At 38.7% G+C, this 25303-nt stretch overlaps 1 protein-coding gene across 1 annotated transcript; it reads left to right on the forward strand.

Annotated features, from left to right (window-relative positions):
- Positions 1 to 24772, forward strand: Lrtm3 (leucine rich repeat transmembrane protein 3). The gene is made up of 4 exons (XM_076931966.1): positions 1 to 426; positions 550 to 586; positions 851 to 893; positions 4971 to 24772. Exons 1-4 carry the CDS (start codon positions 196 to 198, stop codon positions 24751 to 24753), a joined length of 20094 nt encoding a protein of 6697 aa, XP_076788081.1. The 5' UTR covers positions 1 to 195; the 3' UTR covers positions 24754 to 24772.
- Positions 24773 to 25303: the final 531 nt, after the last annotated feature.

Here is a 25303-nt window from a genome sequence, read left to right on the forward strand (position 1 = left end):
ATTCAGGCCCAGAGCAAGCACTGCACCATTGGACACAGGCACTGAATGACACCAGAAGTGTTTTTTTCTTGTTTGTTTTGTTTTTCTTTTTCTGGCAGAGCTTTGCATGTGCTTATGAGATAGATGGGGAGAAAAGCTTTTTGTATTTGAGGGGCTTCTGAAGTCAATGCCTTTTGAAAGAGATACTAACCCATTATGACAAAAACATCTAGTTTCTTTAAGAACAGATTGAAGTCTATACTAGATGAGAGTACATTCTGCACATTATGGGACTTTCTAGACTACTGGATCTTAAGCAATGCTTGGATACCAATCCTATTCATAATTCTCCTAGGAGTTGCTTTTGAGATAATCCTCGTAAGAACTTGTGAATTCTTTAAGAAGAAGCTTGAACTATGGGAACACGAAAGTTCACATTCTCGGAAGGTAAGAAATAATTGACCACTCTCTCCTAGTTTTCAAAAACACTCATAAGAAAAATTTATTTTAAAAAACATTTAACTTGATAGCTGGTTTATTTCTCTAACATGTTTATCTTCTCCCTTGAAGCAGAATGAAGATAGTTTACCAAAAGGCATGACATTTGGTAAATATCACACAATTTCATCTTATTTATTTATTTAGGTTTTTTGATAGAGGGTTTCTCTGTGTAGCCCTGGCTGTCCTGGAACTCCGTCTGTAGAGCAGGCTGGCCTCGGACTCATACAGCCCCACTGCCTCTGCCTCCCTCACCAGTACTGGGATTACATGCATTAGTCAGCACAGCTCTGTTCACAAGGGCATTTTTTAATATAAACATATTTAGCCTGAGTGTCTTCCTCTGATTCTGTAACTTTCTGTTTTCATCTAGCTTTGGAGAGCTGGTCAATTACCCACACGTCTTCAGCAGAAAGGTGAGTGAGCCGGAACAACTTAACTTGTTTACTTTCAGTTCAGACTTTTATCTGAATATAAGAGAAGGTTGTTCTCAAAGGTTCTTATATTCTTCTCAAAAATATAAGCTGCAATTCATTCCAATGCTGTTTTTAAGTGGTTGCTTTGTTCTAAGCTGTCATAAGGACTTTTCATACATTGGTAAAATTGTCCTTTAAAGTAGATAAAGCTTACAGAGGTTAACAGACTCAGGTTCATACTATAAAATCCCTCCACTACACACAAAGAAATAGTAACCACTAGTTCTTATAATTCAGTTGGCAAAACTTACTTATCATCTACTATGGTTGGAGCCATCCGTGAAGAAGGTGTTGTAAAGCTGACAGGCTGCTCTGAAATTCAGAATGTAAGTTGGAATCTATCAGCTGGCTACAAGTACCTCAGAAAGCAATTTAAAATCTGTCAGCTCACAATTACCTAATTGCTGTGGATTAAACACCACAACATTATTGTTACTCTTGGTGTTGCTATTTTGACTGTTTTAAAAACTCAATCCGTGATTATTAAACACCTATGCAATAAATACTGCTTAATGCAGGAATACAAACACTTAAGCTAGTTTCTGATCTCAAAAAGACATATAGCTACAGGGTAGTTGCCTCCCAGTATATAAACATTTAGTGGGTGTCTAAACCAACCTAGGGTTTTGAGAATAATTTCATGAAGGAGACATTAGAGCTGGGATTTCACTTTTTAAAGTTAGTTATGTATTGATTTGTTTGGTGGGTTGGTGGTGCCCCTGCCTCCTGAGTTCTGGGATTAAATGTGCACCACCACGCCTGGTTATAAGTAATGTTTTCTTTTTTCATAAGATCATTCATTTCTTTGTGCAGAATGAATCTGGAGATCGATAGTCTTAATTTCTTTAATATTTCAAATCTTCTAAATTTTAAAGTCTGGTTGCTTTGTTATCCCATTGGGTCATAGGAACTTTAGTACTAAGGTAAGTGCCTCAAGAAACAGAAACACTGTGTGGAGGGTCCAGGTTAGTGTAATCCTTGTCAAGAGAAGCTGGCAACAAGATTGCCATTACAGGCTGGGGGACTCCATAGTGCTATCAGACATCCATGGGACTGTCTAAGGCACTGGGGCTTGCAGCATAGGTGTGCACTGACTCCAAGGCTCAGAAGAATATTGACAGGAAACAGGAAATCTTAAAAATATGAGGACAGAGACTTTCAGCTTCCCCTCCATGTGTCATTATTCACTCCTTTCCACGTAAGCAGGAGCTAATCCTTAGGTGGAGTTTCTAGGGGACTTTAAGGAGAGATGCAGCAATCACCTCTAATCAAAAGTATCACTTCCCATGGTTTCAGGTACCTGAAACTAACTATAGTTGGAAATATTCAATAGAAAATTCTAGAAATAAACAATTTATGACTTTTAAATTGTTTACCTTTCTGAAGAGCATGATGAAATATGCTGTGGTTTGAATAAGAATGGCCCCATGGGCTCAGATATTTGAATATTTAAGAAGAATTGGGAGGTGTAAAAATCTAATAGTCTGAAGTAAATGTCATCTCAGAGGCTTAATGTCTCCTTCTGTTAACCTATGCCTAGAATGTTTTCAGACTCTGAGACTTACTGCTGAATAAGCTCACCCCAGCTCTTTCTGAGCTCTGGGTTGTTGATTCAGCTCAGCTGTCCTGGCTCAAACACCTCTCCAAACTGACTGATTCCAACTAGCATTCAGATTCTGACTGAATTGCTCTGGTTGGCCTCATACTAACTTTGGCAATATGTTCTAATATTCTGGCTCTTTCTAATTCTCTGGCTTATTGTCTTCACCTATGTCTAGCTTGTTCTCTGTCTGTAACCTGTCTCTCTACAACTTTCCTGATAAAACTGCCTCATTACCCCTTCTTTTCCCTACTCTCTTAAGTAGCGGTTCTATTCTGTCTGTTCTCAATAGAGTTGGGCAGATTCTATTCTGTCAAATCTTTCTCTGGTTCATCTCATTGCCTCTCATTTAGACATCACTTTCAAACATGGATGCTTCTTTTGACTAACTTTACCTTCATTGTGTGGGATTAAAGATGCATACTAAGGCAGTACCTGTATTCCAGTCTTCTACAAGGAGATGTCCTTGAAGGAAGAGGTATGGCACTGAGGATGGGCTTTGAGGTTTCAAAAGTCCCCAAGTCACCATCTCTCTCTCTCTGTCAAGAACTTGTGGACCAGAGAGAAAAGCTCTCAGCTACTACTGTGCCTGCTAGCAGGCTGCCATGTTCCCAACCATAATGATCATGGACTAACATAAGCAAGCCCCCAATTTAATGCTTTCTCTTATTAAATTGCCTTGGTAATCTCCCTGTAAAGCAATAGACAGTAACTTAAACAGATTCCATTTTGCTCTGTCTCTCCAGCATATCCATCCTATGTAATTTAGTGGCCATCTTTGATTCAGACTGACTATTTCATATTGCTGTACTTGTATTCAAATAATCTTTATTTTACTTAACCACAGCTCCAATGCATGTTATCATAGGTGCTGGCAATTCAGACAACAGAATAGAAGCTATAAAGCACTTTAAGTGAAAAGTAAAAATCAGATAGAACTTTTTGAGACAGAGAAAAGTTACCTAACTTTCATTGTGGAGTATTATAATATTCTATTATTTGTTGTTTTTAACCCTTTACCTAACACAAATGGAACTCCAGGGGATTCAGTAATAGAGTCCTTGCCTCCTATGTTCTAGACCTTGGGTTCAGTACCTAAGACTGCAAAAGTTAGTTCATGATTTAATTAATAACTAAGCATTATTATAAGAAGAAAAACCATAGTTTACCCAGTGCTTAGTGACATCTAGAGATTTAAGCATCGTTGGCACTGGGATCAGATTCCTGAGAAGAGAGGCAATGCAACTGTGGTAGGGCAGTGGTTTTAGAGGAACAAGCTTAATGACAATATTCTCCAGTGGGCATATGCTTGGATGAAAACTCCACCATTTATGCTTTACAATGGTGGGATTTTAGTTAATTAGCCCATCAGTTATGTTTGTTTATTTGAGACAGGGTCTTGCCATGTAGCCCAGACTGGGCTTGAATTCAGGAATCTCCTGCCTCAGCCTCATTAGGCTACCATATATTGCTAAGGTCTTGCTTTGTATCATAGTTCTGCCTTTTGTTCTTTAGCCTGGTGTTAGACAATTTGCTTTAGGGACATTGGCCTAAGCGGTTATGCTTACTGGCAAATCTAAAATCTGTAGTGTAAGTCTAACTATTATCTTGACAAAACTTCTTCTTGCTGTGAAGAAGTCACTGTTTTGCTCAGTTTATGCCTAAAGCCATTTGGATGACTCCTCAAACATTAGGGAGAACAGTCTTGTTTCTAATACACTAGTTCAAATGCTAATCTAATCCTTAAAATGTCCTCACAGAAATATCCATTGTAATATTGGCGAGTATTTGGACTCACAGCTCAGCTTAGGTGACATATAAATTAACCACCATACTAAGGTGATATTGATGGTCTGAGCTCTTGTTTGACAGAGTAGTCAAACAAGGAAACAGTAGAAGAAAATTACAACATCTTTGCTGTATGATCATTGCTCTGATCCAGAGGTCGACTGAGAAGCACTTCCCCCAAATGTAGGCTCTTCTCTTCCTCATAAAAAGCTGGTAGATTAACTATCTGCAGGAAATCTATACTTGGTGAGATATTCTGCTGTTGTGTCTAGTAAATTGCATAACACCATACATAGTTAGTATGTAACTAACAGAAACATATTCTTTATAAAAGCATATAATCTTCACCCCCAGATGATTGCTGTTAAAAAAACACTTTCAGAGAGATTGAGAGAGGAATTCTCTTACTCTTACATAAATGTTTTTCTTCACTTTAGCAATCGATTGGTCTACTAAAGGACATTATGAGGTGATGAGTGCCCTGACAATGTTGGTGGCAGCTTCACCTTTATCTTCATGTTTACAAACAGTCTGGTTTTTATCTATGGTAGACTTTCCTTAAGTCTAGAGTGTGACCCTATAAAAACGCTTATTGTAAGTTACAACTCACACTGTTTTCTTATCTCCAGAATTGAAACCTTTTCAGGAAGAGTTACAACTACTTCTCCATCTGAAGAGAATGGAGATAACAGTAGAGAAAGAGCTTTTTCTTCATACGACGACTGTGAATTTCAAGAAAGCCATTTTTGTGAAAGTCACTCATCTTCAGGTGGGACCAGTGCACCTTTGTCAATGTTTCACTCAGAAGTAAAGAAAATTTTCATAAGTCACAGAAAAGATCCGCAAAGTAAATATCAAGCAATACAATTTTCATCTAGTAATCTATTTTCAATAATGAAAACCAACAGTACAAAAACCTCACTTCCTGATGATATTAGTTTTCAAAGCACGTTTCAGTTTATAAGAGATAAGGATCTCAATGTGACACCATGCCCTCTTGTCCATTTATTTCTTTCTGGTGACCAAATTAGACAAGTAGAAGAAAATATAAGAAGAAAAATCCCTGTGAACCCCAGAGCTATGTTAGGGAGGGAAGCTGACTATCTGTACCACAGATATCAGGAGCCATTGATTTATGATCTACATTCTAATCAAATATTTATTCCTGCCAAAGCACAAGATACTTTCCTGGACCAAAATGCCATACAGAATCAGATGATTCGTGAAGCACATTTTACTAGACAAACTCAACAGTTTATTTACAACCAAGAGTCAGTCAATAGCCAGCGTGGTTTTGTTCAACCTCTAGATTTGATGAGAGTGCCATTTTCAAGCAGTATGCAAAACTCCTTCCAGGCCCAAGATATAGACCATAATGATAAGAGCCAACATTTCATCCACATTCCATGTATTGTTGAAATACAAGACTCAACCAACGGCAAACAGCCTGATAAACATTTCAGTGAGACCCAATATTCTATTTATTTTAATGACCCTAACAAAAGTAACCATTTAGTCAAAGAGCAACATAGTGATTTCCAAACTGCTGACTTTCTATCTTTAAATCCAAATTCATTTGCTGAGGTTGTGTCACAACAAAACATAATGCCAGAAGCCCAGCAACTCGTGGCTTCATTGGATTCAAGCCACCATTGTGCATACAGTTCAATGTCTCTTTCACCCACCGTTAAAAGGCAAAGGAGAAAGATACCAAACAAAAGAAAACTCAATCTTAAAGTTCCATCTCTAAAAGCAAAGAAAACGTCTTGTTCACAGGTATTTCCAATCATAGTATGTCATACTTCAGAAAATAAGATTGAGTTAAGATGTAAGAAGAAGAAAATAGTGCATCAAAGGAAAATCATGTCAGATATAGCATTGCATCTTATTTCTAAGCTAATCTCTAAGCTCATCACTCCCCACGCTAAAAAGTATTTCTCAAAAAATCTAATGATGGTCATTCCAGACTTAATAAATTATGAACATTTTCTGCAGGAGCAACATAGATCACCAGATATAGAAAAAATCAATTATGCAAGTTCTACTGATACAGTAATCTTGAGTATTACTGAAAACATTAAACACTCATCCATGGTCAACACTGATGAACTGACAGCGCCTTGTTCATTATTTGAAACAAATGGAGAGAGGATTCGTGAGGACTCACAAGTTGAGCACACGCTTGACCTGAACATTCCAAAGCATGAGGTGCTTTCAGAAATGTTAACAGAATCTCCACAGAAAGATGTTTCATTTCCCAAAATAGAATCAGATGAAAGAATGGAAGTCCAGAAGGACATACAAACTACAAAGAGTGTAGATGAGTTAACAGTCAGTACACCAAACACACAAAAGTGTTTTCCAAAAGAAGAAATACAGAATGCCAAAAATTCAATGGACATCATTCTGAGCTTTTCAGGTATCAACTTACTCATTTCCTTAGGATCCCAAAAGCATGAGAAAAATGAACTGAAAGACATAAATGTTCAAGTGGTTACAGGAAGCATAAATCTGAAGGAAGAGAAACCACCAATGAATAATATTATAGAATATGATAAACAAACTGACAGTGAAAAGCTGGAATGCAACACTACAAGCAATAAAAAACATAGACATCAGTATGAACTGGTGTCAGATACCTCCCATAATGCTATGCAGACTACCATTTCTGAACCCTTTGGTAAGGAAATATGTAGCAAGTTAAAAGCCAAGACAGACACACCAATAATAAATCATAGTCACTCTGCACTACAGGAGAAACTACTAGATGAAAAGAAAATCCAGGAACTAAAGCATGTTGATGAGAGTTCCGTACTCAGAAAGCCACAAGAGTGTGACAGGGATAAAGAAGAAAACAGTAGAGAAACAGTTCCACCGCTGGCAGAAGACTTGAGAGTCGTCGTATGTCTTAAGCAAAAGGTTGAAAGTGACCAATCTGAAATGGGACAGATACATTCAGAAAATAAAACAATTCAAAGTAAAGAGAAAGAAGTCCAGTCACAGACTATTTCTACACAGACAGTATGGAAGACCAGCTCACGGCCTTCACCAGATCCACTACAAGTTGAGAACGTGTGGCAAAGAACAGACAAACCTACAGACAGAGACGAGGCTGCCGGTCTCACGCACCCACCTTCAGTGTCAGAGAACTTGCCCACTAGTGAATATTTAATTGAAACAAAAGAATGTGGCATTCCATTTAGTGGAAAGTCCACAAAGACATTGGATGGTCATATTACAGAAGACAAAAAAGATTGGAAAAATGACGTATGTGCAGTTGCCATAGGACCTTTCAAAACCAGAAAAAATCCATCAGGAACAAAAAATGTACTCAGTGTCAAACATGAAATTATAAAAATGAAGAAACCTTCAGGTTTCCAGAGACTTTTTATTAGGGTATATGACACTCTGATCCATAGGAGAAAAGTGAGAGGCAGCTTTGAAAGCACCATTAAAGAAATGCTGTATAATGCAACGTTGGCACCCAGACCTCTGAAAGTTCGCCCTCAGAGGTCCAGTACTCCCAATAATAAAATAAATATCAAAATAACACACCCCAAACCCCAAGTTGAAAAGAAAGAAAATAATTTAGATTCCCTTACTAAAGAAAATGAAGCCAAAGACACTCTAGAAGTTCAATCATGCCATGGTGTGAAAGTGCTGGAGCAGGCGCGGCAGGAAAGACAGGCTCACAAAAAGATGAGCTTCAGCGCTGATACACAACCAGTGGTGGAGATTAAAATGGAGAAAGAAATGTTTCAAGCAGAATCTTTCACAGAAGAAAGTGAGACGTCAGTTGACTCAGTAAGAATGGACTCATTTTATGTTGCAAGTATAAAGAACATCACATCTACTGAAGCGGAGCCCCTGAACTGTGCGGAACTAGAGTCGGCTCCTCCAACACCAGAAAAATTACCGATAGGAGACTCTCTGGGTCAATCCAGAGAAAGCAGTGTTCCAGATAATGGAAGTGATACAAGGAAAATTAGTTGTGGATTTACCCAAAAAGCTTTGTTGTGGCTTTTAAGTTACTGCATGCCTGTTTTGATCCATTCTAAAAAGAAAAAAGACCGAACAAAATTCACAAACATGAGCACAGTGAAGCTGAAGAACGTGAATAAGGTGAAACCAGCAGCTTCAAAGACATTCAGTATCAGACACAATAAAAAGAAGTCAAAATTAGACCTCAAGGCCAAATTTAAAAAGATGAACCAAGATAAAGCATTTTTACCTGAATTTCAAAACACTATTTGCTCAACCATCCATAGCAGATTGCAGGGGTTGTTCCATCACGCTCAAGTAAAGCAAGGAGAACTAGCAAGCAAAATATGTGTTGCTTGCACTGCTGAGAGTAGTGCATTCTATAATAGAGAGAAAAAGCTTCAAGAAGAGAAACAAAACCCTTTTTTACATGCACTTCAGCATGGCCAACACCTGTGGGTTGATGCAGATCAAAGGAAGGAAACTCTCCCAGACCTATCACCCTCCTCTGTTCAACAAGAACAACCTGTTAACAGTCAAAATACAAAAGGCCAAAAAGATTCCCTGCAAAACACTTTAAAGGCTAACCTACAAATGGATCCCCTAGCAGCTGAAGGATTACAGGAAACTACCAAAACAGAAAATGGTGTAAACTACCCTGTGGTTCCTAAAATTTTATTTTCTAAAGTAGGGACCTCTTTGCCTGGTGAATTTGTAAACACGATGGTTGATGATTTAAAATTTAACAAAATCTCTGAAAGTAAACGAGGCTTGTATCCAGTCGTAAACTATTCAGAGACCTCAACAGATCTGCAGGTGACATTTCTGCAGTCTTCCGACTCTGTTACAAGATGCTTTGTTTCTAAACTTAAAGGAGAGAGAAAAACACTAAGATCAAAGAAGCAGACACCAGTGAGTCAGAGACGTAGAACTATGCGTGAAATAATACCACCACAGACAGTTAACTTCAAATACAGCAAGAAACTAAAACATAACAAGGAAATGACAGGTCCAGAGCAAAGGATTAACATAGCAGCTGCCTGTTTGGACATTGTTCCTTCCAAGGTACATATTTTGTCCAACAAAAAAATTAGAAGTTCAAAACCACAGACAGAGAGACTAAGAAGACTTGGTCATTTGCAACTAATGCAAGAGTCACCCAATGGAAGAAGTGCACCCTGCTCAGGTTCTGCTGACGAAACTAGTTTCTCCAGCATGACGAACTCTGAAGAGGAGGGGAAAGAGAAACCAGAAGACTTCCTGGTCTCAAAAAATAGCCCTTGCCTTACATTTAGTATGAATCAAGAAAAAGACCACAATGTTGTTAGATCAGACAAACAAGTGAACCAGTTAGTGAGAACAACCACTCAGGTACAGCCACAAACACTCACAGAAGCTGTTTTGAGTTCTGCAAAATGCCCCATCCCAGATGAATTTCAGTTAGAAAAGCCAGAGGCCTTTTTCAGTGTTTCCCCTTTAAAGTTTGGGGAGGCCGAGGACAATGCATTATCTGAAAGAGAATGTGATCTATTGCATGAAAGACAACACAATGAACACACTAGTGACAGCCAGAAGGAGGTAAAGGAACTATTGGTCCCATACATTAATCCAAACTATAGTGGGGAAATGAAATGTTACTCAACCAAAATGAAACACATACATCAGGAGAAAAAATTTGCAGATGAAACTTCCTCTTCAAAAACTGCTGCACCTGATATTAATATGAGCAGCAAGGTAGAAAATGGCTCACTGAGTGAAAAAACACCCAGTTTTATGCAAATGAAGTCAGAGATACTGTGTCATAAAGGGAAGGTTACTTCAGATGATATCAAAGAAATTGATATTCACGATAAAGAAAAAAAGCAAAATGATGATGGCACATTATCAATGTCACTCCCACAGCACAGCCAACATTTTGTATTTTTTTCACATCCAGGCAGGGATCCCAACTCTCATAAAGTAGAGAAACAAGGAGGGAGAGACATTCTGTTCATTGTAGAACAAGATGTCACACAGCAGAGTCAGACAGCAGATAAAACTCAAGGAGAGTATGACACATACACATCAGTGTCAAAGCTTCATTCCCTGAAATCAGAAGACTCACAAATAGATGCGGTTAAGACTGTTAGAAGAAGATACCACAATCCAGCTGATGGGACTCAGGCACAGGGGCTGGATAGTTATGATAGATTGGGTACAGATGAGCTTAAAAGTGAGCTGCAAGCAGCCATCTCCGAGTCTTTGGATCTCTCACCCCCTGATGTATCAAGACCTAAAAGACAGAGCACGGTGTTTACACACAAAGCCTTACGAGGTGAAATGTGCTCAACTGGTGTAACTAGGAAAGGAAGGAGAGCATTAGTTTCAAAGGTATTGACTATCCCACAGTGTGGTCACAGAAAAAACCTACTTCCAAAAACCTTGAAATCACAGATTATTGAATTATTATTACATTCTGGTGTCTTGCCTGATAGCCTTAATATAATCATATTGGAAGATCCAACATCAGAGAGAAGTAAAAGATTAACACAAAAATTGGCAGCAATAATGTTAAAGACTTTGGGTTTGTCCACACCTACATGTAAAGAAAATAAGAATTTAAAATTCATGGACGAGAGAGATAAAATGAGTACCAATTATCTAACTGTTAACGCGAGTAAAGCAGCAATCTCTCAGACACGTATTACTGCAGGATGCGGAACACCAAAACAGTGTGAACCCGTGGCAGTTTCATCCCTGAATGCCACCTTCTTTCCTATGGCTGTGTCTCTTGATGTTAGCACATGTAATGGGGTAAAGGATAGGGCTATAAGGTGGACATCGAGATCCAGTAGTGAGCTTCATACCCAGTCAATTCATGAGGAGAGACCTTGTCACGCACACTCCACTGGCAAGGATGCTACTTCTAATGGCACCAAAGATATACAAATTCAAGGTGAAGAAGGAAACCTACTGAGTTCCCAGCACATCAGTTTCAGTTCTCAGAATATGTCAAGGCCTGATTCTGTGAAATCTGGTTTACAGCTGATTAATTCAGCAACATATTGTGAGTCAGAGAGCGCTCTATATGATGGGCAAGCACAGTCAGTCAATGTAAATAACCAGCAAAGCAGCATGGAAGATGTAATGTTGCATCTTCTGAATACAGAGGAATCTGAGATTGGCTCCCTGTGTAACAACACCTGGGATGGAAATCTCAGGAGAAAGTGTAACTACCCCGTGTCTGAACAAAAAGCATGGACCCAAAAGAACTTGAGAACTTTGAAACCTTTACAGGAGCCCAGCCTTATGTCATCTGGAAGAAAAAGTGAGAACTGCACATTGAAGTTTCCAGGCAAAAGAGTGATGAGTCCCATGACAAAACAAGATTCAAGGCTGCTTAATGTTGCAAGGCAGAACACAAGAGTCCATAGAAAGAAAAGGTACCATAATAATAAACACCAGTTGAGAAAGATGGTACGTGTGGAAGAGGTACTGAATCATGCTATTGAGGATGTTGAGATTTGTCCACTCAAATTCATAACTGATGAACTGTCACTTGATACAGCAGAAAGGACTGCTTTTTATAGCAGAATACCTCAAAGATTCATGGCAGAGGAAAAGGCAAAGTTACAAGCAAACTTAGCCACAACTTTCTTGGGACCTTACATACCTGTTTTATTTGACTTTAAAAGTCAGGTAAACATAATTAAATTACCAGAAAATGAAAGTGTGTTGAATCAGAGCTTTTCAACTATGAAAAAAAAGAAGCTATCAGTTTCAAAGATAATTAAAATAAATGGATACTTTATTACAAATCGTAAGAAAGGTAAATTAAGAGCCAAAATGAAAGCCATAGGACTCAGTGAAAATTTAACTGATGTACTTGAAAACACTGTTCACTCCATATCAACGATCTCTCACAGAAAAAATAAATTCAAAGCAGAGGTAGGTTTAGGAATGTCAAAGTTTGCTCAGGCCCAACCAACACTTGGGGAGTCGTCAGTTAAAGGCATCCTAGAGTATGATGGTTCTGTTGACAAAGATGGTTCCAACATGCAAGTAAGCCTCAAAAATGCACTTTCAAATGTGAGGAAATTACACGATTGCTTAGAAATCTGTAAGCCGGCCAGTAACACTACCGAACTTGGCAAAAAGAAAACTAGCCAGTCTTTTTTAAAAGAAAACTATCCATTTTATTTGAAAGAAATTATTACTTCTATTACCAGGAATTTAGTGACTTCCAAAGAATTTAAAAAGCACATTGGTAGCATGAGAGTATCTAACCTGCCAGCTCACAAAGGTATACCTTCACAGATAATGGAGTCCACAGATTCACAGTCACCTCGTGTAGAATTGGAGGCCCAGGACTTTAGAACCCCAGAGATAAAAGTAGATAATGATAAGGTAAATACAGACATAAAACCTGTCTATCCATGTATACCAATTCAACATATAAAAACAGAGTTATCGCGTAGAATATGGGATATGTATAGAAAATCTGCAAAAGGAAAATGCTTGGACAAAGCAATAGTGAAGAGGAAAGAGGAGTTTGGACAGCCAAGTTCGTTTAAAATAGCGTCACAAGGAGTCCAGCCATTTGAAGCAGATCAAAAGACACAACCTGGTCCTTTCCAGCCAGAAGAAGTCTTTCCAGCTAATACAGTGCACCCCAAGGACATCACACTTCAAAAAAGAGCTATTTATTTAATAGATCAAGAAGGAAACACAAAAGCTGGAGAAAAGTTTAGCCAAGAGGTTGTCCTTTCTTGTAATGCACGTTCTCATCACATTGAAAAGCAGAACAATGAATTTAAAACAGGTTGGAAAACAACGTCCTCATCTTTTGCCCTACTCAAGAAACAGGAAAAGCCTACTACCTTGGGACCTATGTGGAGGTCTTATGCCAGTGACTGTACCTATCTTGAAACTATAAGACAAAAAGATAAGGTAAACATATCAAATGTGAAAAGTGCTACGTGTGCCAAACAAATAAAGCTGAAGGCAAGGAAAACACCAGTTTCTCCACTTCTTGGACATGGGGGCAGAAGCAATAAAAAAGAACTAGGACACAGCATGCATCATCAGAACACATTAGAGTTGAGGAAAAATATACAAAACCTGGTTCTAAAAGCTATTTTTGACTCTGGGTACTTTACCTGCCTAGTTAAAAAGCCTACCAGAATAAAACCGGAGAAAGGCAAGCTGGAAGAGAGAAAAAACATATCTCCACCAATAATTATGGAGAAACCATCTACCCAAAGGCAAATGTCATGGTCACAAGGTGTTGATGTATCTAGAAAACTAGAAGACAACATTGAAGAGGCACTTGATCATAGCTCTTTCAAGGACATTCACCAACAATGTATTCGACAATTTTGGGTTAAGTCAGAACACCCTTGCAAACCAGAAGATTTACAAACAAGGATGAAGGCTGAGTTAACTTCACAGAAAGCAGAAACTGATAGTCTTGGCCTAGATGACCCAAGAACTAGAAGAACAAAAGTCTACAGTGACCCACAAGACAGCCTACAACACAAATATTCCCTGAAGAAAGGGACATGTGAACCAGGAGTGGTTATCCAGCCTACGAAACAGTTTTCTCATTTCAGAATGACAAATGAATTCACAATGAAACAAGACATCAAACCATCAAGTCCACAGAGGATAGGAAGACTGAAAGTAATGGATAAGCCATTAGATTCGAAGGAACTGTTGCTTTCTCCCGGGCTTATGGTACAGCAACAAAAGCTTTTCACAGATCCTTTTCTGGGATTCATTTCCTCTCGTGCACCACATCAGCCTCGTAGTGAAGAACCAAAGGAAGACATGAAAATACGTAACAAAATCTTAAAGAATTTGACCCAACAGCTAAAGAGAATCTCAAATGAAGACGATATTTCTGATATGGATCACATGCCAAGAAGTATTGAAAAACTACTCTTGTTTATTAAAGAACAAAAAAAGAGAAGAAAAAAAAGGAGAGGGGTTAAAAAAATTGAAGTAGCAGAAGACATAAAAACAACAATGAGGAAGTCCATTCCATCTCTAAATTATTCACCATCAAGAACACATTTTATCAACACAATAAAGAGCAGTGGTATGTTCAGGCGAAGAGATAGGACAGAGACAACCAGGAGAATGGGCACATTGTGGAGACAGCAAAGGCTGTGTGTGCAAGGCATCAGCCTAGACTGTGTTTATACAGATGAGCTCCCTTCCAAAGTTATATGCCAAAACAGAAGAAGAACAGCATCCACAGAAAGTGTTCTGTATCAAAAAAGGATAAATATGAAAGTGAAGAAGACAACTTCTGGAAGGCTGGTTAACATTACAGGTTATAGAACCCTTAGCTTCAGAAAGGAACTAAGACAGAGCATGAAGACACAGAAGGAGCTGCCACAAGAAAAAATGGTGGCAGATTTACTTTGTAAGGAGTTGTGTGCTTCTGACTTCATTGCATCTCAAATAAAAAAACTTATGAAAGAAAGAGAGGGAAGAGGCAAGCCACAAAAGCCATATATTCCTCCACAGATGAAACTGAAGAAAATGAATAAAACGGAAAAGTTATCTGTACAGCCAGTTGAAAACAATTCAGTATCAAGCACTGTCAGAAAATCAACACAATATACTATAAAACACAAAGAACACCAAATGGTTTTACTAGATATTATCCCACAAAATAAAGATTCATTAATGACTAGTCAACAGGTGAAGGAGCTTAAACATGGCAAACTCAGTTCCCATTTGGAACAAGAAGCATACCGTGTTGTGTTTCCAGAGACTGAAGAAACCAATTACAGGAGTCTTGAGGCTCAAAGACCCACAGAAGTTACAGATTTTGAATTCTCCACTGCACAAAGCATAAAGCAAGAAGTTCTGAAAGACTCCGTCCAACATGCAATTTCAATTCCACCCGGAAGAGAAGGACCCAAGAGAACAAATATTTCAAGTTCCAAAGAACATGACATATTTCTCACGGAGCTGGATACTCTCAAGGAAAAGACATGTAAGGTGCAAGAACTGCCAACACAAAGTACTTCCAGGGTAGGCTTGGGGTCTGTTGCCTGTCCAGTTAAGGAGTCCTTTGACTCAGAAAACACTAAGGTACCTAAGAAAGTGGGTGTGTATCATAGCATAACAAACATTTCCCATTTCTCTGGAAGAGAAGGATTAAGAGAAACTGATACAGAACTGGGTTGCAAAGCACAGGCAACTCTTTGCACAGATCTAGAGGATCTATGCAAGATAGGTACAGCTCAGAGAAACAACCCTAGAATCATTCCGAATTCTGTACATTGCCACAAGAGGGCTCCTTTCTACTTAAAGCCAATCTTGAGTACAACAATGAGGGACAGTGGTGTAGGGCTCACAAAGGATCTCAAAGGAAGAGAAAGGGCAGAACCAGCTGGCAGTTCATTAAAGTTAAACAGACAGAAAGTGGACAGTTCCAAAAAATTGAGGCCAAAATATTCGATCATTTTTGTCCAGAACAAAGAACAAATTCTGGATTTTTTTTTATCTTGTATATTATATCAACTTCAGACTGAAAATACACAGAAACAAACCTCAGCAAAAGCAGCTCTACACTCAAAAGTTTTTAAGTCAGCAGTAGAAAAAACATCAAGTGAAGTAAGCATTCTAGGAGATCAATCTTCAAGTTCAAAAGGAGTTAGCCTGCATACTAAACGAGAAAAGAATTGGCAAGAAAATGCATGCAAGGCTTTCCCAATGTCTAATACTCAATCTTTGATGGACATACATAGGATTACAACACCTCAGGTAAAGAAAGCATTAAAAACAATGGGTAATCTGGACTATCACACTTTAAATACAGAAAATGGAGAACAGAAAAGAAGGATGAAAGAATTAAACCAGCACCACCTGTCATATTCCTTCAAGAATCTGGAGAAACATAAATTTTACTCCCCAAATTATTCCTACATCCAGTCACATACAGAGTCTCAGACAAATGAAGCATTGTCAGAAGTAGGCCACATGTCAAGCAGAACAAAGGAGATAGATCTGTCATCTAAAGATCAACTAAGTACTGTGTGTGCATGTAGACCAGAGTGGATGTTCCCCTCAGTTATCCCAGAGCAAACAAAAAAAGAAGATAAGGTGTTGCTTTTGGAGTCAGGTAGTAAAACTATAAAATGTCCAAGCCTTTTGTTGTTGAAAAGAAAGCAGTCGTCCGACAGAATACAGATAAGTCAATCAGTGTCAAACGATAGCTCGCCCATGCTAAGAGTCAGCAAAAGGGAACTGTTACCACACAGAGCAAGCAGAAAAAAGCAAGAGGAGCTATATCTGCCTGAACTATTCTTACAGTGCCTTTCATTGTACATGCAGTTTTTGCGTAAGAATGAAAAACTGAAGGGTGACATAGAATATGGAGTTATGAAAGATAGAATATGCCTTGAAAGGAAAGCCATAAACCTGAAGAGGTTAGAACTTCCACCTAGTGGGTCCACTGACTCTGCTCAGAGCAATAAAGCGGAGCCCCAGTGTTACAGAAAAGAGAAACTGCTGTGCATCAAGCATAGACAGGATAGAGCAGGCTCAGTCGGCAGGAATGCCTGCGAAGCCATCCCTTTACCTCACTCCAAACTGGATAAAGAGAACATTGATGTGATCATCTCGGGTAATGTAAGACAAGGAAAATATAACTCACAGGAAGAGGAAACTGGCATAGAAGACATGAAGATGGATGGAATAATGGGCTCTAACATTACCTTAAAGACAAAGGAATCAACACTGTCTTATTCATCCAGTAGAAACAAATTAACTTTATGCTTTGACACTACAAAAAAAGGCAAAATACAAGAAAAGTTAAGTAAATCAGACACGAAACCAACAAAATCTTCTATTTTATTACCATGTCTATCACATCCTAATTTGAATTCAAAAATAAAAGTAGGAAAAGATAAGTCAGGACTACTAAGAGACTGCCTTCCACCACTAAAGCCCCTGCCGCCACTGAAAGGCAGAAAAGTACCATTTTCAAATCTATTTAATAGAGATAATTCATGTGGCTTAATAAAATTAAATTATCTTCCACAGAGGAAAGAATATAGGAATAATATAGCCCATTCGACAGATATAATAGGCCTCAACCATGCTCAAAAGGGGAAGAAGCCACCTTTTAAATATCTGCTACATGGAAAGGAACGATGGGTGGATGATAAAATTCAAAAATTTATCCAGGACAACAAAAACAATCTAGATGCAGTTCAGAATAAACCTTGGGAGTTTGCTCCTTCTTCAGTTCTTCTGGAATGGAATCCTAAAACAGTGGAGGCATACTTAAAAGGACTGACAAAGCTCTGCCTTAGATCACCAGCAGTGATAGAATTGTCAGGTGCAATAGAAATGTACCCAAAACTAACTGATGCTGTTTTAAGCAGTATTGAAAAAGTAAAGCATATGCCACTGAAAGAGAGATTGCGGATAGAGTCCAAGGAAGTGATACATTCAAGCAGACTATCTTTGAGACAGAAACTGTCTTCAGCACCACAGGAGTTACAATCTAAAGTTGAAGAAAAGGAAAAAAAGATACAGGAAGATAAAAAAATTAAGAAGTGTAACAAGCCTTCCACACATTCTCTTTCTTACTCTCAAGTGAACACAAGAGTACATGGAGAGGAAGCTATGCAAAGAAGAACCCAGTCTTCTAGCCATTGCTTAAAGCTCCAAAGACCATCAGATAGAGGGGAAATTGTTTGTAAAAAGTCTACTTTTGAACCTGTCTTGAACAGTGTAAAACATTCCTTGGAATATGTAATCCAGAAAGAAGAGAGTACAAAAACAGAAAAAAACATACATTTGAAAGAAGACCAATCAGTATCACAGAAAATTCAGTTAAACATCAAAGAGACAGGACAAGAGCTACAAACTAAAGATGAACTAAATGCAGTTGTAACCACCACCAGCCCATGGACGCCGACAAATATAAATGGAAGCTTGAAACATTTGCAGGAAAGAGAATGCAAGCGGGGTGAGAGTTTAGCCTCGGCATTTTTACCCCACGGTAAGTTGGACATAGAAATAAAAGGCAGGGAAAAAACATGGACAGAAACAGGATCCTGTTCTCTGCACTCACAGAGTATGGAACCTTCAGGTGCAGAAAAATTGAATTTTGCAGCGTCTTCTTTGAATGATATCATAAGTGATCCAAAAAGATCAAGATGCATGCCATATAAAGAAGAGGATAGAGTGAATACATTTGAAAAAATCACAATGCATCCTAAGGCCAAACATGTGAACATGAAGAAATCACCCCTTTCATGTACACCCAAAGTAAAGAGATTTAAAGCAGATCTTGAAGAGCAAAGTAAAAAGACACATAAAAGTAGTAGGGGAACGGTCATGCTTCTGAGAGAAACATGTTCTGTCATCACTTCTTCAGATGCCTTTAAATTAGACATATCAGAGGGAGGTGAAACAGGAACAATGCAAAGCCATGTGCCCTACCCTGCGCCACAGAAATCACTGCCTATAGGGCAAGTAAGATCTACAAAGATCATTGCTATCAATTTTAAAAAAAGAAAACTACATCCACCATGGGAAGAGGAAGAAGTACACACCTCAGCCACTGATAATTTGACATACCCCAGCAGCTCAATTTTCATGACCAAGATATTTATACCTCCTCATGTGTCCAGTGTCAAGAAACACAGAACGCCGAGTAAGAAAAGAATTCATCAGTGGACTAGTAATGAAAAACCAGAACAGAAACAAGAAAGAACAAGACACCACAATGTAGTTGCAACAAAATGTGATGATTCTATATCATTGCTTACAACAGAGCAAATAGCATCCCCAAAGCAAATTTCTAAATGTTCAAAAAAGAGGAAAATTCTTCCCCCAGTGCAGGAAGAAGTACAAACCCCAGCCACAGATGGCTCAACACACTCTAGTGACATAGTTTTAAAAGCTACGGTATCTGCACCTACTCATGGGTTCAGTCTCAGTGAGCACAGTACCCCAAGAAAGAGGAAGACTCCCCATGGGAAAAATAAAAAAAGGACAAGACAGAAACAGGAAAAAGCAAGAAAGTTTAATGTGTTTGTAACAGAGAGTTATCCTTCTCTTTCTTCTAGAGTGAAGGAAGAGAAACATAAACTGGGAAAAATACAATTTTCTCCTCCACCATTAAAGGTCAAAGGTATATTAGACTCAGACCAAAAACCATGCATGAAATCATCAGGTTATGTGTTAAGCAACAAAAAAGAACCAACACAGGATGAAGGAAAGAATAGATTCAGAAAAGACATGATAGATGAAAAGATCCCCAAATTAGTAGATCAAAAGGTAAAGAAACTACCACAATCATATACACTCAGTATCAAAGAGCTGCAGAGCAAAGCCCAGGGAGAAAAACTTTTGGATCTGGAAAGTACAAATGTAAAATTGTCCGTCTCACAATTGCAACTCAAGAAGTTTTCAGGTTCACAGATGGCTGATAGAAAAGTTTACCGTGAGATCAAATTACTAAAAGAAAATGTGCCACAGAAAGAAAAGGTAGGTAAAAAAAAGCATGTGGGTGTAAACAGTATCACAGTGCATCCCAAGAATATACATTTGAAGACAAAGAGATCACCCATTTTACCTATGCAGAATTTGAGTGACTTTCAGTGGAAAATGAGACAGCAGGGAGGAAAGGCCAAAGAAGACAGAAGTGAGCCGCGAACAACATTAACTAAGAAGTTGACTAAGATACCCACTGCTACGTCTCCCCAGCCTATTGTTACTGTGAATATGGGAGTCAAAGAAGAACGTGCAATGGGAGACTTACAGAAATCAGCAGATGCTGAAGAAGGCATTTACACTCAGTCAATTACTGGAAATTCTTCAATTAGTCGACAGAGTGAAAAACTACATGTGTCAGAGGAAAAGGAAGAAGATGGAATGCAAATAGCAACTCACAAATATCAACAAACAAAGGTGCAGGAACGTAAAGATGAACAAGGCTTGGTTTTGACTAAATCTTTATTACTAAATTTGCCTCGTCCCCAATTGTGTGAGAAAACAGAATTCGGTAACACAAAACTAAGACTTAGAAGTCCTGCTTTGCAGAGAATATCTACTGAAGGAGAAACAGTACCTAGAGAGGTAGGTATCACTGTTGGTGATACCATGAAAGATGTTAAAAAACATTATATGCCTCAGAGAGTAGAGACATATAGAAAAGAAACCCTAGAAATAATAGACAGGAGAGGCACAGATGTCACTTTGAAATCTCGGAAATCACTTCTGTCCCAGAAAGTCCACAGATCAGAACTGCACATGCACATCAGAGCTCCCAGACCGAAGAAGCACGATGACGTCAGCGAGCCTCGAGTGTTGAGGAAAATGTACACTTCCAAAGCTTCTCTCACCAGTGTCACAAGGTGCAAAAGTGCACAAGTAGTTGAAGTAAACCATCTTGTAGACGGTTTAGAGAGCAAACCATCTTCTCCACTCCAACACATTGTCCCAGCATTAACAGATGCAGAGAAAATAACACACAAAGAGGACATGTGTACTAATGTCAGAAAAGGAAAACAGCATTCAAAACAGGTAGAAAAAACAGTGGACTTGACAATTGAGGTGCCTTGCAAAAGGGCAAAGGTCTCACCAATTTCACATATTCTTAATACAAACAAATTTGTCCTGAATATGAAGGTTCTGGAGAAAAATGTACACAAAAACAAAAGTGAGCTCACTGTGGTTGCATCACGGACTTTCTGGTCCATACCACCAACAGATTCTAGATATTCACAGGACAAAACACAGAGAGGCACAGCAGGATTTACAAAATCCCCTCATCCACACGAAAATTCCCAAGAACCAGCAGATGTCCATAGCACAATAACCAGAGAGTTAGCTGAGGTTGGTTGTAAGTGTGTTGTTAAGGCATCAGAACACAGTGTGCTGCTGAAACAAACCAGGCTACAGAAGTCAAAACATGTGACCAGCGCCCTGCGAATAAGTCAGCGTACACATACTGAGTCAGGACGCAAGCCAGCCTTCCCGCATCATAAAATTGATTTCACAAGATTAGGTGCCATAATAGGGGAAAAGGTGCTGGACATGTCCTTCAAATGGCAAAAGTGTCAGCCAGGAAGATGCAAAAAAGAACCTTCAGCTAAAACTTTAAATTGGAAGAAAGAGAGTGAAAGCAAAGATAATGTAAGTCACAAAGCTAAGTTTCCAGTTTCTCCACTCTTTTCTTCAGAAAAGATACCACCTAAAAAATTAAGCATTGCTCATGCAAGTAAATCTCAAGATAAGGAAAAACAAAATGTGATGACAACAGAGAAAGTCAGGCCTTCAGCCAAACGTAGCCAGCAGATTAAGACAAGATCCTTTTCTTTGCTTAAGGTTCCAGTTCCCCACAGAAATCAGCGGACACCTTTACAAATAAATATGGATAAAAAAACTGTAGTGAATATCAGTCCACAGATACAGTCAGGGGTACCCATGAGTACTAAAGAGGTTTATGACACAAGAAGGAAAGAAGATCCACCATTGATTGTGACTGCAAAGCAAAACCTTCAAGGACAAAGATTGAGTCAAACAAACAATCTCAATTCATCGTATGCCTATATTCCTATTTGTCCTAAAAGCCAGAAAAACAGATTCACAGTAATAAATATGAGAAAAGAACTGAAACGCAAATATTCGACTATGAGACTCCCACAGCACCCAATTTCAAAGATGTTCGGTACCACAGGATGTGGTTGTCCAAGCAAGAAGAGGATATTAGAATATGCCTCCAACAAACCAAAAACCATGGCTCCAAGGAGTAAAGATACCTCTTCAGAAATCGTTATCAGAAGTCTTTATGCTTCCACAATAAATCCACCTCACAATGAAGGGCTACTTGAATCAAAAACAAATTCAAAAAGAGAAATGACAGTCTGTCATTCTAAATTCCAGAAGAAATTACCAGATGAATCAAAAACAAATTCAAAAAGAGAAATGACAGTCTGTCATTCTAAATTCCAGAAGAAATTACCAGATGCTAGAAAAATTAAGGACATCTTAATACATAGAAACTCATTGGGCACTATAGAGACTCATTTGAAAAGAACTACAAGAATAAATATTCCATCTCCAAGACTACAGCCATTGTCTGGAACCCCACTATTAGATACAATGAGAGAATGTCCCTTCCTTTCAAAGCAAGGGGAAGCTGCTCCAGAAACTGTGCCCACAACATTTCAAGATAAAAACAATGAAAACAAAACACTTGTAGAACATTTGTTTCCCATTTATAAAGTGCTTAAAAGTGTCTTTGAAGTCCCTGTTAAAAGTAAGCTCCAAAGCCAAGTTCTTTCTGAAATACTGGGGGAAGTAGAAGCCTACAAGCCTGGTGGTGCAAAGGCATCTCCTTTGCCAGAGAGTCCAGGCACGTCATCAAAACTATATGCCACCCTGCTACATACACCTCTTTTAAAACAGCTTACTCCAGAAGTAAAGAATAAGCTTACTATGCATTTAGTTTCCAAAGCAACTGAGATAAAACTAAATCAGATACCAGAGATGGTAAACACATCCTTAGAGAAGTATGACTCTCTCCAAGGGACTATTTCAGAAGACTACAGTTACAAGTTTTATCTGAAACATTTAAAAATGAATTTTAAGTCTCCAAAAGTTGATACTATATGTGCCAACTTAAAAAACAATTATGAAAGAGCTTTTTCTCCTCTCAGCTGTGTGAAGACACCAACAACTAATGTTTCAAGTAGCATCAAGAAGGCCATGACAAAACCAAAGGACATCAAAAAGAAAAGTGTAACATCATTAGCAAGTCTGAGTAATCTTCCCTTAATTCATGTTCTCCACAAGTTCTCAGAGAAAGAAAAGGACAATCTTCTTGTGCATCTTTGTACAAAAACAGTGGAGATACAAGCAATGGGACTTCCCAGAATAGCCGCACAATCTTATGCAATAGTCAACGGCCAGAGTAACTCGAAGCCCTTATTTAAGTGTATCCATCCTACCACAAAAGGGCCAAAACGAACAAACCGAGTCTTAGTACTTTTTGATGAAAAATCTTTTTGTGAAATCGACTATGATTTGCAACACAAATACCTCCGCTCACTCCCGACCTCTTCTGTCACTATGGTCTCTATGCCAAAAGCACTTCCCAAACACACTTCCAAGATAAGTAAGGGTTCAGGTTCAAGTAAGAGTTCAAGTAAGGAATGTAAAAAAGTAGAAGATTGTGAGGAAAGTAGTACTCTTCCCTTTGACAAAGAATTTTTACAACATGTTTCTTTCCCAAAGATAAATCCACAAGGAAGCTCACTATGCTTCAGAAAATTCCAAGAGCCAGTTAATGTGCCTGCCTTTTACCCTGGTCTACAAGGCACTGAACAAAATGATATAATTCTTTCAGATTTAAAATTACAGATGACACCAGAAAAAAGTAAAAAATGTCATGTATGGTTTCAAGAAGCCAGTGCATACAAGCATTCTGTTCCAGGAACTCAACAAAAGATTGCTGATTTAGCTGATTCATATTCATCTTGGATTTCAGATGACTGGACAAATGTCTCCCCAAATACTGAGACTTCAACTGACATAGTAGAATGCCAAGCTCCTAAAGAAAGTAACAGCGAGGAATGTGTGTTTATAGAAACCAATTTTTACTTAACTCGGGATTCACAAAACTTTCTGTCTGAGGTGCCTAAAGGCATTCCATTGGCAGATATTCACAAGGGTGATAGAGCAAATTATCTGAAACCATTTTCCCCTAAAGATCCAAATGACAGCCATACTAGAACCCATAGGAAACATACCTGCCCTGTGACACAACCTTTCTATCAGTCTCCAAATAGCAGGAAATATAGGTTAAACTCCAAAACGCAGCCTCCTGACTGGATGTCTTGCAGATCGTCCAGCACTGTGGAGATTGAGTCTACATGCTCTTCCATAATGTTTGATGATGACAAGCAGTGGACCACGACCACATGGAGCAGAGCAAGCTACTCCCTAACATCCTCAGCAACAGAATCAAGTATTAAATTGAGTCTTATAAAAAACCAGGACAAATCTCACATGTATCCACAACTCAAGGATAGAAAGAAGGCTAGATTTGATTTACAGAGGAAGTCCAATACCTACCAGAGCTCACATTACAGTCACTTACACAATAAAGAGAAACAGACAAAGAAGAGACAAACCAATCGGATGCCAGAGCCAAATGCTCATTGGCAAAACATCAAATTCTATTCAGAAAGAAGAGAAAAGCAGCCCTTTTTTTATGTCTGTGTACCAGCAGATTCAATGGATGTTATTCCCCAAACCATTCGCTGGGTTGTTCCCCAAAAAATTTTACAGAAAAGAAACTTCCAAATTCCTCGAGTGGCAAATATTTCAAATTCTTGGAATTTATGGGGTTCATCCAAAAAGTTGTTGGGGTCACTCGCAGGAGCCTTAAATACAGCCCATTATGGTTAATACCAACTGCACGTGGATTCTTCTGAGTTGGAACACTGGTTGCTACTGTGATATTCTATGAAAATAAAATAATAGAATGTCATATTTCCTTGAGATGTGTTTACTCAGCTCGTCTCCTGTAAAGGCAGGTGCATGCAATTGTTCTTGAAGGATGGGAGTGGGGCATGACTCTGTTGCATCCTACCAGGTAAGCGCTCTCTCTTCCGACAGTGTTGCTTCTTCACGATCCTAATGTGAGACGTTCATAGACCAGAAGCCTTGTTCTGACCCTTCAGAAAATCAGCTCATGGCTGAAGAGGTGAGTGGGAAGAACATTCTATTTCGGACAAGGTAAAGAATAGGTAGCAGAGATGCGAAGGATGAACATGGAGATAAGGAGGAGCTGTCTTAGACAGCACAATGAGGTCCACACTGTAAAACAGCACAAAACTCACAGCAAGTACAGAGTTTTGCCCACTAAGTTTCACAGCCATACTGAATACCTCAATCCTTCTTATAATAGAGAACTCTGAACACTCAAACACAAAGACCAGCACCCATTAACCATATT

The sequence above is a fragment of the Arvicanthis niloticus genome, chromosome 3, assembly GCF_011762505.2.
Source record: "Arvicanthis niloticus isolate mArvNil1 chromosome 3, mArvNil1.pat.X, whole genome shotgun sequence".
NCBI classification, from domain to species: domain Eukaryota; kingdom Metazoa; phylum Chordata; class Mammalia; order Rodentia; family Muridae; genus Arvicanthis; species Arvicanthis niloticus.